The 16,371-nt window shown below is 36.4% G+C and overlaps 1 protein-coding gene across 3 annotated transcripts; it reads left to right on the plus strand.

Annotated features, from left to right (window-relative positions):
- The first annotated feature begins 8,825 nt into the window (after positions 1–8,825).
- NXT2 (nuclear transport factor 2 like export factor 2) lies at positions 8,826–15,850 on the plus strand. 3 transcript variants are annotated; one of them, XM_031446180.2, is made up of 5 exons: positions 8,826–8,955; positions 9,945–10,029; positions 11,057–11,143; positions 12,603–12,747; positions 13,632–15,850. In XM_031446180.2, exons 1-5 carry the CDS (start codon positions 8,858–8,860, stop codon positions 13,811–13,813), a joined length of 597 nt encoding a protein of 198 aa, XP_031302040.1. In that variant the 5' UTR covers positions 8,826–8,857; the 3' UTR covers positions 13,814–15,850. The 3 variants fall into 3 exon arrangements, with proteins under 3 accessions (XP_031302040.1, XP_064338999.1, XP_031302041.1); XM_064482929.1 differs by lacking the exons at positions 8,826–8,955; positions 9,945–10,029 and adding an exon at positions 10,127–10,293; XM_031446181.2 differs by lacking the exons at positions 8,826–8,955; positions 9,945–10,029 and adding an exon at positions 10,173–10,406.
- Positions 15,851–16,371: the final 521 nt, after the last annotated feature.

The following is a 16,371-nucleotide window of genomic DNA, read 5'->3' on the forward strand; positions in this document are numbered from 1 at the left end:
CTGAAAACAAGAACTAAACAAGTATACACACATGCCTGCAGTAGCACTATTCACAACAGCCAAAAGTTTAAACAACCCAAATGTCCATCAATGGATGAATAGATAAATGAAATACTGTATATGTATATAATGGAATATTATTCAACCATAGAAAGGAATAAGGAATTAACACAACATTGTAAGCCAACTATACTTAAATTAAAAATGAAATTAAAAATAAAAATAAAAAAATAAAAAAGAAATGAGGTACTGATGCATGCTACAACATGAATGAACCTCAAAAACATTATGTTGAAGGAAAGAAGTCAGACACAAAAGGTCACATATTATGTAATTTCATTAATATGAAATATCAAAAATAGGTAAGTTCATAGAAACAGAAAGATTGGTGGTTACTTGGGACTGGGAGGAAGGGGAAATGAGAAGTAACTACTTAATGGGTACAAGGTTTCTTTCGGGAGTGATGAAAATGTTTTGAAATCAAACAGAGGTGGTGGTTGCACAACAATTGTTAATATACTAAATGCCACTAAATCATTCACTTTCCCCCCAGCTTTACTGAGATATGATTGATATATTGCATTGCATAAGTTTATGTTATATAATGTGGTGATTTGATACAGGTGTATATTGTGAAATGTTTACCACAATAAGGTTAGTTAACACATACTTTACCTCATATAATTGTTATTTTGTTGTTGTTATTATGGTGAAAACATTAAAGCTCTACTCTCACAGCAACTTTCAAGTTTACAATATAGTTTTGTTAACTCTAGTTACCATACTGTTCACTTTTAAATGGTTGGTTTTGTGTTATATGAATTTTGCCTCAATAAAAAAAGGGAAATTTTCTAATAAAAGTTGTTTGTTTTTTTTTTTGCCAGCAGATGCACACTAAAAGGAATATGAAAAGGGACACTTCAGGCTGAAGGAAGATGATCACAGATGGAAGCATGAAACTGCAGGAAGGAACAAAGAGCACTAACTGTTTAAAACAATGATAATAATGCCCTGTAGAAGTTTCTCATTGTGGTAAAATATACATAACATGAAATTAACTCCCATAGGGTTTTTGACATACATAGAAAGAAAATATATAACACAATAGCACAAAAGATAAGAAGTTAGTAAATGGAGTGAAATTGTTACATGATTCTTACATGTTCAGCAGATGGGAAAAATACTAATTTAAGACAGACTGGATTAAGTCAAGGATGCATATTATAATCTCTAGGGTAACCACAAAAGGAATTATTTTAAAAATTTATAACTAAAAAGTAATAGAGGATAAAATAGAGGATAACAAAAATACTTTAATAATAAAAATAAGGCAAGAAAGGAAAAATAAACAAAGACTTAGAGAGGCCAAATAAAGAACAAGTATTATATTTAATAATTACTTTAAATGTAAATGGACTAAACATTTCAATTAAAATAAAGATTATTGAACTGCTTTTTCTTTTATAGTGAAAAATGCAACTACATGCTGCATAAAAGGGACTCAGATTAAATAGTAGGACACAGAAAAGTCAAAAGTAAAAAGAGTGAGAATATATATAACACAAACACTAAAAAAGAAATCCAGTGCCATTATGTTTAATGAGGCCATCAAACCTGATACTGAAACCGAACAAGGATATAACAAGAAAGGAAAATTGCAAGTCAATATCCATCATGAAGATAGATGCAAAATTTTAAATAAAATATTAACAAAATGAATCCAGCAATGTATAAAATAAATCATGACTAAGTGAGGTTTCTCCCAATAAAGACTCCTGCTTAAATATTTGAAAATCAACCAATGCAATTTATTATATTAGCTGAATAAAAGAGAAATTTGCCAATAGATGCAAAATGGGCATTTGATAAAATTCAACACCTGTTACTGATTTTTTAAAAAAAACGTACACACCAAACTAGGAATAGAAAGGAACATCTCTAAATAAGGGACTTTTTTCTTTAAGCTAGCATCATGCTTAGTGGTGATTATTGAACTCTTTTCCCCTGAGACCAGTTTACTTGTCCATTCTCCCACTGATTGACATTTGTATTGTTTCCACTTCGAGGCTGCTATAAATAAAGAAGAACTACTACTAAAATAAAAAAAATGGGTGCTCTTACATTCATGCTGAATGAAAGAAGCCAGATGTTAGAGAGTACATGCTATATAAATCAATCTATGTGAAATTAAATAACTAAAAAATATGTATAATCATAAAAGTCATTATAGCGGTTACCTTTGTGGAGTATGGACTGAGAGGAGACAGAAAGTAGCCTTCTGGGGCACTGGAAATATTCTGTTTTGATGAAGTTAGTGGTTAGTTATATGGGTGTATACTTTTGTAAAAATCCATGAAGCAGTATACTTAAAATTTATGAACATTACTGTAGGTAAATTTTACATCATTTTAAAAAGAGATTATCAGGCAAAAAAGAAATCCAGCTATATGCAATTTACAAAAGACATATCTCAACATAATGACTCAAAAATGCTGAAATAAAACGATGAGAAAAAGTTTTGTCAGGAAAATACTAACAAAAATTTTATAGATGTACGTCAATACCAGGAAAACATACTGAAAAGTAAAAAGGATACAGAAAAATTGAGTGGCTACATTAAGCTTCTAACAACATTTTCTTTCTTTTTGGAGGAAGGGGAGAACTTTTTGTGTTGTTTATTTTTATTGACTACATGGGAGCAGAAAGAAGGTTTATGGGAGGGAGAAAGTAAGAAAAAACGGCTGTTTAGTATGGAGACGTCTCAGGTAGAGCATAGTAAGATAAGGCAATTTGCAGATTTTACTTCCTCATCTTGTTTATCAAACATATGCTCCTACCTGAACCTGTCTTGACAATGATAATGCACATTTTTCTAAGAAATTTTCAGACTGGGTGAGCTAGAATATTGGTGAGACTTCCCAAAACCCTAGAGCTCAACCAATACAAAAGCCTTATTGTACATTTTGCTTCTGAAAATAATTACTTGAAGAAAAAGAAGTTTCCAGCAGAGAGTTGAACGAATTGTTCTCCCCTGAAGATAAGACTTGTGAATACCCCATAGAGGAGGCAACTGAAAAGTAATGAGGTGAAAATGGATTATTCTATCACTTCTATCATGACAGGAAAAAAAAAGTTCCCTTTATCAGAAATTAGGTCACACCTTCACTTCTTTCAGAATGGATTCAGAATGGGGATAAAGGCAAGCTAAAAAAGAGGAGGGAATTTCATTTGGTCATTCACTTCTAACCATCTACTCTCTGTAAGATTTTACTCAATGTCAGTGGTATGAGTGAGTGTTTAATATATGAAAAACACACAATTTTATCCCCAGGAACTTAAAATCTAGTGAAGAACATAAAAATATAAATAATAAAAGACAGACTACAATGACGTCTTTTAAAAGATATACATAAGTGCTATCTAGGCAGGGCTTCTGGAATGGCGGAGTGAGGACCTCTTTAAATCCACCCCTCCATAAAAGCAATAAAAATACTAGCAAAAATTGTCAAAAGTAGCTTTTTCAGACCTTGAGAAAGTAAGGAAACACTTGCAAAAATCTGAGGAGTACTTATTCAAGAAAAACTGCTGAACACTCATAAAGACAGCAGAGTTTGTAGTGTCATAACTTGAGCTACTCACCTATTCCCATACCTGTCTCCACAGCTTCACAGCAGTGAAAAGACAATCTACAGAATGAGACAAAATATTTGCAAATATATATATATATCTGATCAAGGATCTGTACCTAGAATATATAAAGAATACTTTAAACTCAATAATAAAATGACAATGTGAATTTTAAAAATAGACAAAGGATCTGAATATACAGATTCAAAAGAAGATATACAAATGATCAGTAAGCTCATGAAAAGATGCTCAACATCATTAAGCATCAGGGAGATGCAAATCAAGACCACAGTGAGACATCACTTCACACCAACTAGGATGGCTATAATCAAAAGATAGACAATAACAAGTATTAGTGAGAATGTGGCAAATTTGGAACTCTCATGCATTGATGGTGGGAATGTAAAATGGTGTAGCTACTGTGGAAAATAATCTGGCAGTTCCTTAAAACATTAAACATATGTTTAGAAACAAGACAACAGGCCCAAAATGGAGTGGCTTATGCTAAGCCTCACACATCCAAACCAAGACTTAACTTGATTACAGTTTAGGATCCCTCAGAAATGGAATCTTCTTTTTAATTAAGTTTTAAAATTTTTTTTAATTGAGGTATAGTCAGTTTACAATGTTGTGTCAATTTCTAGTGTACAGAAAACTTTTTCAGTCATACATGAATATACATATATTCATTTTCATACTCTTTTTCACCATAAGCTACTATAAGATACTGAATATATTTCCCTGTGCTATACAGTGTAAACTTGTTTATCTATTTTATATATACCAGTCAGTATCTGCAAATCTCAAACTCCCAATTTATCCCTTCCCACTTGCCTCCCCCTGGCAACCACAAGTCTGTATTCTATGTCTGTGAGTCTGTTTCTGTTTTATACATAAGTTTGTTTATTTGTTTGTTTGTTTAAATTCCACATATGAGTGATGTCATATGGTATTTTTCTTTCTCTTTCTGGCTTACTTCACTTAGAATGACATTCTCCAGGGCCATCCATTTTGCTGCAAATGGCATTATGTTGTCATTTTTATGGCTGAATAGTATTCTATTGTATAAATATACCACTTTATCTAGTCATCGGTTGATGGACATTTAGGTTGGTTCCTTGTCTTGGCTATTATATATAGTGCTGCTATGAACATTGGGGTGCAGGTGTCTTTTTTAATTAGGGTTCCCTCTGGATGTATGCCCAGGAGTGGGATTGCTGGGCCATATGGTAAGTCTATGTTTAGTCTTTTGAGGACTCTCCATACTGTTTTCCACAGTGGCTGCACTAAACTGCATTCCCACCAACAGTGTAGGAAGGTTCCCTTTTCTCCACACCCTCTCCAGCATTTATCATTTGTGGACTTTTGAATGATGGCCATTCTGACTGGTGTGAGGTGATGCCCCACATGAAAAAATGCTCAGTATCACTAATTATCAGAGAAATGCAAATCAAAACTACAATGAGGTATCACCTCACACCAGTCAGAATAGCCATCATTCAGAAATGGAATCTTAAACCAGTCAATCAAGAATGACCTGATCAGCACTAGTGAGGTAATCTGCCTGATAAACCCTTGCCTAAAGGAAAGTAACTGCAATAACCTCCTTACTTTTTTGCCCAGTATAACCACCTTACTTTTTTGCCTTATTCCTGTACCCTTCTGTCTATAAAAATCTGTCATTTTGTACAGCTCCTCAGAACTCCTTTCTATCTGCTAGATTAAATGCTGCCCAATACATAAATCATTGAATAAGGCAGTAAGATCTTCAAAATTTACTCAGTTGAATTTAGTTTTTTAACACATAAATTTAGTTCCACTCCTAGGTATGTACTGAAAAGAACTGAAAACATGCCCACACAAAAACTCATACACAAATGTTTACAGAAGCATTATTCATAATATCCAAAAAATGGAACCCCCCCAAATGTCCAGCAACAGACTAGTGAATAAATAAAATCCCTTATATCCATACAGTGGAATATTGTTCTGCAATTAAAAGGAATGGAGTAATGGTACATGCTCCCACATGAATGAACTTTGAAAATGTTATGCTAAGACATAAAAGACTACATACTGTATGATTCCATTTATAAGAAATTCTCAGAATAGGCAAATCCATAGAAGTAGGAAGGATATTGGTGCTGCCAGGAGCTGGGGTGAAAGAGGAATGGGAAATGACTGCTAATGGGTAAGGGATTTCTTTCCAGGGCATTGAAAATATTCTAAAATTTCATGGCGATACTTGTATAGTTCTGTGAATATACTAAAAACCATTAAATTCTACACCATAAATGGATGAATTGCATGGTATGTGAACTGTATCTCAATAAAGCTGTTTTTAAAAGTGCTGCCTAATGTGAACAGGCCAAAGGTTTCTGGCTAACTTAGTCGATAGAGCATGAGACTTAATGTGAACAGGCTGGTTGCAAATTAGAGACCTGAGAGGAAGGGGCTGACTGCTCAGATCACTTCCCTTATTGGTTTAGACTAGTCCTTCTAAAGTCAAGAGCAAGGCAAAGTTTCAGATAGGGATGTTGATAACTCCAAACGGGCTCGATTCCAGTAGTTCTACACTTGACCAGGAGAAATGGCTGCACAGAACAGCCACGAGAAATCCTGATCAACCCAATTTATTGCTCCTACAGTCTGCTATCCCAGGAACCCTAACCATTTCCTGAACTGTACTGATGCCATTCAATACACCAAAATTTTCTAATCTGTCCCAGCTTCACAGTCTCAAATAGATGGCTGCATAATAGCCACTGCCATCAGTAGGAAAATAATATTCCTAAAGCAGGGACTGTATGGCAGGCACTGGCTCATCTAATTCTCACAACAACATTACAAAATATATGTTAATATTATTATTTCCATTTTACAGATTGAGAGACTGAGGTATGTAATGGTTAGATAATTTGGCCAAGGTCACAAAGCTGCTCACTGGTATGGCCAGTATTTAAATCCAGCTGGTGCCAATAACAATGTGCTTAACCAAGTTGCCATTCTGTGTTCCAAGAAAAGCCCTTTTGCACCGTTCTAGTCACTCGCCCCACTTTTTGCACATGTGCAGTTATTTAGTGAAGACTAATTCTGTGTCATATTCACCTGGCTCCCATTTGTCACCCCAAACATAGTATTCATATGGTTTAAATGCCGTCCTCTGAAGAACCAGAGCCCACAATTGCTTTCTATGTTCGTTAACAAACCAAACTTGGGTTCACTCACCTTATGTACAGCAAAGTCAATCTACTGACACCAGGTTGTGGTGAAAGACAGTGTTTATTACAAGGCCAAGCAAAAAGAATGGGCTGCTCATGCTCAGAAGTCCTGAACTCCCCAATGGTGAAGGGTTTTTAAAAGCAAGGTGAGGGAGAGGGTCGCAGGGTGCCTGATCAGTTCATGAGCATTCTTCTGATTGTTTAGTGGTAAGGTAACTAACTGGGTGGTATTTCAGGGGGTCAACATCATCAAGTTTCTGGTTTCAACCAGTTTGGGGGTCTATGTGCTGGTGGTCAGCAAATAGGTGGGGGTGTTAGTATCTGTAAAACAACTCAAGGATATGGCTCAGGATATTATGTATAACCCTTATGGAAGAAATAAAATTTTTGACTCTATTTTATAGCTAAACTGTCATTATAATTATTTTATCTTGCTTGACTGCTTTTCCTTTGTTTCTGTATTTCTCTGATTAAATTTTTTCTTTGGAACTCAAGGAAGGCCTAGGATGCTAAAGCTTTTCTACAAACAAGAGGCAGGGAACAGAGGGTGTTCTGTCCCCAGGAAGGCCCCTCAGGGTCCTGCTCAGTTTCATGTTATCAGTTTACACAGCCTCCCATCTTTACAGTATATCAATAAAAGTGCACAAATTCAAAAAGTACAAACATTTGGTGCAAAACTCTGAGCCTTGCCACCACCTTAGCTCAGCTGTCCCTTTTCAGTACTCCCAATACTTCTCTAGTTCCCAACACTATTGCCCCACTCCAATAGTCACCTCTTATAGCCAAAGGACAAGTCACACCCTTTGGGGTTCTAGGGACATGAAATGAGGGAAGGCTTCATGAAGGAGGCTGTACCTGCTCTGGTCCCTGAAGGGCAGTTGTAGAAGGAGAGAATAAATATTCCAAAATAAACATAGGATAAGCAAATGTATGACTAATAGAGTGTCTAAGAAAAAGTATTTTGGGATCAGACAGTTGTGGGTTAAAATACCAGTTCCACTAGCTGTGTATTCTTGGCCAACTTACTTAACCTCTTTGAACTTCAATTTAGATTCTTAAAAATCTAGATAATAATATTTGCTCCTCCAGGGGTTGTGAGGATTGAATGAAATCATAATAAAATCAAAGACATACTAAGCTCTCAGTTAAGAAAAGCAATCACCTATATAAAGCAGTAAACATGAACCATTTTTTGGAAACAGTAGTAGTTAACTTTACTAATGTTGGTGAATAATGGGAGAGAAGTCTGGAAAGGTAAACTGAGACCAGACCAAGGTAGCCCTTTAAAGATTAGAATTTTGGGAAAATGAGAATATAGCAATCAAAGTCAAAGTTTGTAGGAGAGAGAGAAAGAGAATGAGGGAGAGAATTTCTTTAAAGAATGGGCAGAATTAGACAAGTTACTTGGAATTTCTCTGTAATTCATTAATGTTTTGTTTATTGTCTACCACTCCCATTACATTGTGAGCTTCATGAAATTAGGAATCATGTTTATCTTGTTCACTGCTCTATATCCAGAACCTTGCATAATGCCTGGCCCATAGCATGTGTTCAATAAATATCTCTTGAATGAACAAATGAATGATGATGTTAGGGGACACCAAAAAATTTTAAAAATTCCAAAAACTCAAGCATAGATAACAGAAAGAATACAGCAGATTGAAAGTGCAAAGGAAATAATGAGTTTAAATTTTGAACTCTAGAAGTTTGAGAAGCTTGTAGTCCATTCCCCTGTTCATATTTAGCAATGTGGAATTGAAGCTCAGAGAAGAGGGGAGCGCTGCAGACGTGTTGTTGAACTTCATTAGCATACAAGTAGCAATTGCTGTCACGTGGGAGGACGGAGGTTTTCAAGGAGACACCATCCGCCCCACCCCCACCCCGCTGCCGCCGCCGGAAATGACGCCAGAAAGAGGGGCACTGAGGAGGGCAGAGAGTACGCTGAGAAGTAGCTACAGTTAGAGCTCGACTGAAGGGAAGAGAGCCGGTGGGGAAAATAAGATTAAAATATGAGAAAATTCAAAGGAGACCGGTCTCAGAGAGACAGTGAAAGACACCAAGGAAGGAATGACAATTTTTATGACGAACCACAAAGAAGGCAGGCATGGTAAGACTATAGAAACATCTAACTGATTTATTCGTTTGAGCACCCAAAAATTTGAGGGGGCTTTGAGGTGAACGGTTTGAAGGATGCTGCTTAGTGAAGTCGGGTTGCAGTGGTAGTTAAATTAGTTGAGCCCGAATTCTAAGTAGTTTGTGACCCTAAGCGGGTTACTTAATTACTCTATGTCTTAACTATGTAACAGAGATGATCACCTCATAGCATTATGGTGATAAGTGAATATGGGTTAAAATACTTAGAAAATACCCCTTGCTCACCGTAACCACTCAATAAAATAGTTATTTTTAAAATAGGTTGCGGACGGTTGTGAATGGCACTATAGACTAATCTTCATTTAAGAATGGAGGAAATGAATGAGCCTTTTCCACTGAATAGTGTAAAATCAAATACTTAATAATTTTACGAATACTACTGAAACATTGGGGTTTAATTCAGTGAGCTCGATTCTTCCAGAATGTTCCAGAACTCTAAACTGTTGCCTACCAGTCATACGCAGTATGATTAGGCGCTTTCCCCAAGCTCCGCCCACTTTTCCTATTGGCTACAGATTTCATAGGTCTCTCGCGTTTGTCATTGGTGTTAAGCTAACGCTGGGCCTGCTTCCTGGAGCAGTGAAGTCCTCCGATTGGAAACCTTAAATAGTTTTGTTTCGTTTGTTTTTTTGGTTTTTTTGTTTTGTTTTTTTTTGCTGTCCCAGGGCACTTTGGAGAAACGGATACTTTTGCTGGGATTAACCAGTTACAAAAGCAAAGCGATTTTTTTTCTTCCAAACTAAGTTAATAAATATCAAACAAGTGCATATATAAGGCGGATGGGAGGGCACGGTCGGAACTGAAGAGAAGTGGCCTCAAGGTTGGTACATCGGGGTGCTTTTAACAACGGACCGAGCTACTTCCGGGAGAGAATGGGCGGGCAGAGAATTCTGTGCGTTTGGCGGGTTTCGCTGTGTTCCTAAGTACCTGATCCTCTCGCAGCCTAGGGAGCTGGACAGGAGAGAACGTAGTGACGCCGCCACTGCAGGAACAGGCTGCTTCGTACTCCCCGATGGCCTTCTCCGTGGTGAGTGTCGCAGCCGCTGTAGGGTTCCTGGGCGCGGGCGGCTGAGGGGATGGGCGCCGGGGCGGGATGACTGCCAGTCACGTGGTTAAGCAACGAATCAGGGCCTGGCCCGCCATGCTCCGAGGGTGGGGCCCGCTCTCTGCAGCACCCCACAACCACCCTTCCCCCTCCCGCGACCCCCCTATTCCCAAGGCTGTGCGGTCGCTTCCCGAGATCGTGGAAGGTTCCCTGACTTGGGAACTAGCGAGAGTCGGGAATGTTGGGGTCTGTTGTTTATGGCTTGTAATCTCCTTTTGATCATCTCCCTCTCTAAATAACTTTGAGTTACCCAAGAACGAAATGAAACTGATTCTTAATTCAAATAAAAGCTTGGGCTGGTAAGTGGCTGGGGAAGAAGGAACTTAATCTTCCTGCAAGAGAAAACCGCAACAGCATTTCTTTTCCTCGGTTTTTAAAATTGTTTACAGATGCCGGTGAATTTTTATGTAATGTGGAGAAGTTTTCTAAATACCTAGTTTTTCAAGCAGTTCATTGAGCTTTATTCTTAGTCTGTTTTTTTCCCGATTCAACAACGTTTGAATAACTTGTCTCTTGAAAAGAGAACACTTTCCCAGTTTATCTAATGGTAATCTGGCCACCCCCTACTCCTTGTTTTTCTTTCTTTTTTTCTTTTTTAAGGTTCAGACCACATCATTTCTATTAAGGTGAATGTTTTGTAAAATATTAGAAGCCTAAAATACCAGTTGCCAAGCAAAGATTATAGATTTATATTTGAAGTGAGAAAAAAATCAAGTCCACTAATGAAGGATAAATATGTCCTAAAGATACATTCTTAAAAATAGTGAAAATTTTTAAAATTGGATACTTGAGCCCTAACCTTTAAATGTTCAACTGTATATGGAAGAATGTGGACTATGTATGGAGCTACAAAGTGATTGAAATAAACCATCAGTTTCTGTGGGTGGTTTTGTGTTTGTGAGGGTTTGGAGGGGTGGTAATGTACACTTTAATGAAATTTTTCTTGTAGGATTTTAAAACTTATGTAGATCAGGCATGCAGAGCTGCTGAGGAATTTGTCAATATTTACTATGAGACAATGGACAAAAGGAGACGGGTGAGTGTTGTACACTACTACTCTGTATTAAATACCACTTTTTTTTTTGAGCCTGCCACTCATCTGACTTGCATAAGTAATAGCTGTGGACTTGTTCTTTAAAAGCACATTATATAGGGAAGGAGTGGAATGGCATTATGGAATTGTGGCCTCTGGAATCTCGTATCCCAGCTTTGTGTTTGCCCAGCTCTATGATTTTGGGCAAGTTGCTAACCTCTCTTAACGTCATTTGATTTTTAAGGTGGTAAGAGGGAGTTAATTTCAATACTACACTTAACGTGGCACCCAAATATATTTCCTTAAATATGTTACATTTTCTCAGTCCCGTCATTAACCAATATGGTTAAAATAGTGTTAGTGTTAGTGGAGGGGCTGCCATGTGTTCCCTGATTTGCCCCTTTAATTTCATGTATTAATAGGTGTTTTTTTTATTAAAGTTCACAGCTATAACTGGCACTCACAGACAGAATCCACATTACTTGGATACTTTTTCAGTCTTCACCAGAGCAAGTTCTCACATCATAAGTTCTTTTCATTGTGTTTTATCCCTGAGCCATATTTTTTAAGTAACTATTTCAATATTTCAGAGTCTTGTATAGGTCTTTTATCCTCATAGGACTGTGTTGTACAGAACATTCTCTATACTGCAGGTACAGAAGTTAGCATCTTATCTCTAAAAACCTATTTTTAAGGCAGAGGATTAAACAGAAGTTCTTTATATTGATGTTTGATAACATGGGACAGGGGCAAGCGATGTGACAATGGACATTTATTGTGCCTTGGTGCTTTCAAAGATAAATTAGCAAAAAAAAGCAACATAGTTCTTTTGCAGAGTTAAGATATGTATGTGTTGGCCCTTTAATCCAAGTTAAATTTAGAGCTAAGCAAATAACATGTCCTCTGACACACTGAAATCCTGTGACCGACTCCCGTGACTAAAGAGTAACTGATGAATTCTGCTTTATTTGAGATTTAACTTATTTAACTTATTTGATTTACAGGATTGAAGTGTACGGGTAGGGCCTGATTGACAGCTTTATTAATTCACAGAATTAGAAAAGGGAGGGAGATTAAAACTGGTTTGGGGTTGCGTGAAATTGAAATTTGTGATCATTTAATTCATTTTAATATAGAAAGCAAAACTTTCCCAAAAAACTCTCTTCCAGTTTGGTACAAAGTTTTCTCATTGTGGTTAAAGTGAAATATGCAAAAAAAAAAAAAAAGCATTTAGCTAGCTGCCTAGTTTACTAAAGGTAGGGTAATATCTATTTAAGGCCAACATCATAAGGCAGACACCTTGTTCACGTTGTCTTTCTGTGGGAGGGGGCAAAGGAAGTAGAGATGGAAGAAGAACTATGAAAGTGTTTAGATACTACCTGTTATGTTTCAATCCATTTCTGTAAAATGCTTATCCAGAAACAAAAATCTTTCCTTATTTTTCCTTTTTCTTTCTTTTTAGGCACTAACCAGGCTGTATCTAGACAAGGCCACTTTAATATGGAATGGAAATGTTGTTACAGGGCTGGAAGCCCTAACTAATTTTTTTGAGATGTTGCCTTCTAGTGAGTTCCAGGTCAATATGTTAGATTGCCAGCCAGTTCATGGTAAGATCATGGTCTTTCAAGGTACTTCCTTTGTTTTCCTTTAGTGAGCACTGAGCTTTAACACCAAAAGCAGCTAGCAACTTTCAGAGGTAGAATTACTTTTTCGAGCAAGTTAAATATGAAAAATTCAAATCAAACTTTTGGTCTTCCTTTAGGTGCAGCTCACAGAGGACCACTTGTAGGTTTTGGTGGCTTGAGTGATTATGGCTTATTAAAAGTTATGTGACAAATTGAACCTTAATATGATTTTTGTTGATTGTGATTTTGTTGAGGAATGATTATCTATTTTCCCTAAATAAATAGTTACCTTCTAGGCCTTGAAATGTCCCCAGAGAAAAATTGTACTATGTCTCTGATTAATGTGTCTTGTTATCTTACAACCTATTAAAAATTTCACAGAAATTTACTCTGTTATATGAAAGGATGACTTTTGGCAAGACAGAATTTGATTCAAGGTAGATTGATGCAGTTTGTACGATTAACCTCTAGGTGGGGTCCTAAGCATCTTACGTAGTAGTTCAGGGTTTGTTTTTTTTTTTTTCCTTCAGAATTCTTGAAATGAACTATAGCTTAAGAAGCAAAATATGACAAAGCTTTGTTAGAAACTCAATGAAATATTAATAAATACAGGAACCAAATAGTCCTATGCTAGATGTAAGCTTTTTATTTTGAAACTTTAGAGCAGTCCAAATCTTTCTGGACGGAAAATAATGCTAAGATCTTTGAAATGATTATTTCATTTTCTCACTGTGGGAATGCCTTCTCAGGATTATGCTCAAAGAAACTTTTTTTAGTGTTAAGTTATAGGAAGTGTGGTTTAAGCCCGAAAATCTGCTCACTTAGTGATGGAATCCACCCTGTTCTCTTTTTCTGTGTGGGTGAAGAGCAAGCTACTCAGGCGCAGACTACAGTTCTTGTTGTGACCAGTGGCACAGTGAAGTTTGATGGCAACAAACAGCACTACTTCAACCAGAACTTCCTGCTGACTGCTCAGTCTAGTCCTACCAATACCGTGTGGAAGATCGCAAGTGACTGCTTCCGTTTTCAAGATTGGGCTAGTAGTTAAAGGGGGCAGAAGTCCATTCTCTTTTGGTCCATTAGTTCCAGCAACAGAAATTTATGTGAATTAATTCATTTCATTGTGGAAGCACTGTAAACTAGTATGTGCCGAAACTAAATTTCTTTAATATTTTTTTTCTTCCTAGCAGCACCTTTACTAGCAGCTGCAGTTTGGATCATTGCCCTTGCGAGCCTAAATGCCAGTTTTCTACATGCCTTATATATGTTTGACTAATGACATTCTAATAGTAACATTAAACCCATGATCTCTGTGCTAACATACTCACTGTGAGCCCAGCATATCGCAAAAATGAAATCCTTTTATAGTCCTGTCTATGGGATATCAGCACAACATAACTCTCTAGGAGGAAGTGGAGTGGGGTTTTTTTGTTGTTGTTATTAGGTTAATTTTGTAGTACAACACGTACCTATTTTTGGTAAACACTGGTAATGTAGTTTTCATTCTAAGGCTTTTTCAGATCAGTTCAATGAACACATTACTGATAGAGGTTTGCATAACTACCCTGACATCCTAGAATCACATGTAGAGATGTTCAGTAGTCTTTTTATATTAAGTAATGTGGTATTTTTATGTTGGCATGTTTTCTTATGAAGTGAATTAATCTACTAGAGAGGTGTGAAATGTTCTTGGTTGATGCCTGAGTGTTGGACATACTCAGTGGCTTAAAAGTAAAACTTCTTAAAAAGCTTTTTCTTGGCAGCTCCAGGTCTATAATTTTAGGTAACGAATGGTAGTAGGACTAATAGCTTTAATGGGAGAATGAGGAGTGAGAAATGTAGGGATCCGAGGTTGGCCAGAAGCAAGGAGAGGTGGCCAAATGGTAAATTTTTGGTACTTGTTTTCTACCTCCAAAAAGTGTAGCCAGTTTTTAGGATTTAAGTCATTAAGGTAATAAGTATACTTGCCAAATGGTCATGGTGTCACGTTTGTTCTAAAAATTATTTTAAATGTTTTTCCAGTTCACCTCATACTTACCACCAATATATGTCTCAATTTATTCAAGAACTTATGGGGGTAAAATGTCAGCAATAAGCCTGACCCTGCAGCAGGGTCTGACAGGAAAGTGGGAAACAAAGCCATTGCTCTCTCTTTGGGACCTTAACTTCTAAGTCTTCCATGTGACTTCAGGCCAAAAGTCTCCTATGTATTACCCACCCCCAAAGTAAGTGACCTGTTCCCTGTGTTTACACTGTCAACTGCACAATCGTTTTCCTCCTTAACCTTAAAATTATTTAATCTTATGATTTGTTCTTCTATATGGCATTGAGCAAATAGATCTGTTACAAAACATGTTCCTGTTATGTGGCTAATAGCTGTTTTAGAGAAAATAGAGAGCAGCAGATCTTTATAAGCCCATAAACTTCAAAAGAACAAATTGATCCATTTTATGTCTCAGCGTCTAAAGAGAAAGAAATCTAGCTTTGGTTTGTGGTTAAACTTTAAACATTTTTCCATTCTTGAATTTATTGTTTTCATCTTTTTACATTAGATGTGGCAGCTTTGTTTCTGCATTACAGCCCAGAGTTAATGTTTCTTACCATTTAGTTTGAAAATCAGTAATTCATTTACTCTTGTCTCAAACTATTCATTGCATTTCTGATATATTAACAGAATAGAATTAAATAGGCGAAAGGGACAGAACTGAAATTTAGACAACACCTTCTTGTACTGATTAAAACTTACACATTGTATTCTACTCAAAATTAGCTTATTCTAATTTTGGATTGGCTTTTCAAAGCCAGTTTTAGCAGCAACGATCAGATTGCCCAAATACTGCCCTTTCCCTTAAGGAGAACAGTCTCAAGTAAAAGCTGCATATAACTAGCAATAATTGAATTGAGTGGTTCTATACTATTCATGAATTGAATGTTTTAAGACTTGTATATGAATTGCTTTTTCCAAACTCTGTGTAACTTTTAAATGGCTGGAACTATGCTTACATGGACTAGACTGTATTTTTGACATGCAGATATTTTTGTAAGTTGAAAAAAATAAAATTTGCCTTGTGACAAGTTTTCTCAAGCTTGGTTTAAGGTCTTTTGATTTTTTTTTTAAGGCTCCAGAACAGGTGGTTGTTTCTTTACAGTATAAGGCTTTTCTTAAACAAATTTGTAGTTAGAATGTTGGAAACAATGGTTGACAGCTCAGACTTTTTCCTTTCTGTAGCCTATCTTGTTCTTCCTCTTTTCCTACCAAATATTCACATTCTTGAGATCACCTGTTTGAAGTAGCAGTGAAGTTTCTGGTGAGACGTTGGAAATTTTAACCTTAAAAAACTAGCCAAACTGCTATATTAAGTAGGCAGTGAAACCAAAAGACAGTTCATTTCCAGGAAAAAAAAAGGTCCCATTAACTTTAATTCTATATTAAAAGTATGTCAGCAGATACTTGAAGAAGAGTGAGAGGAGGCAACAGCCCTTGAAATCAACCACTATATTTCATCTCTTCAAAGAAGAATGTATTTTTTACAACTGAATATCCCTGAAATTGGTATGGATCATAAATTGATGTTAAATCATACTTTGATCAGCTTTTTTTATTTC

The sequence above is a fragment of the Camelus dromedarius genome, chromosome X (assembly GCF_036321535.1).
Source record: "Camelus dromedarius isolate mCamDro1 chromosome X, mCamDro1.pat, whole genome shotgun sequence".
NCBI classification, from domain to species: domain Eukaryota; kingdom Metazoa; phylum Chordata; class Mammalia; order Artiodactyla; family Camelidae; genus Camelus; species Camelus dromedarius.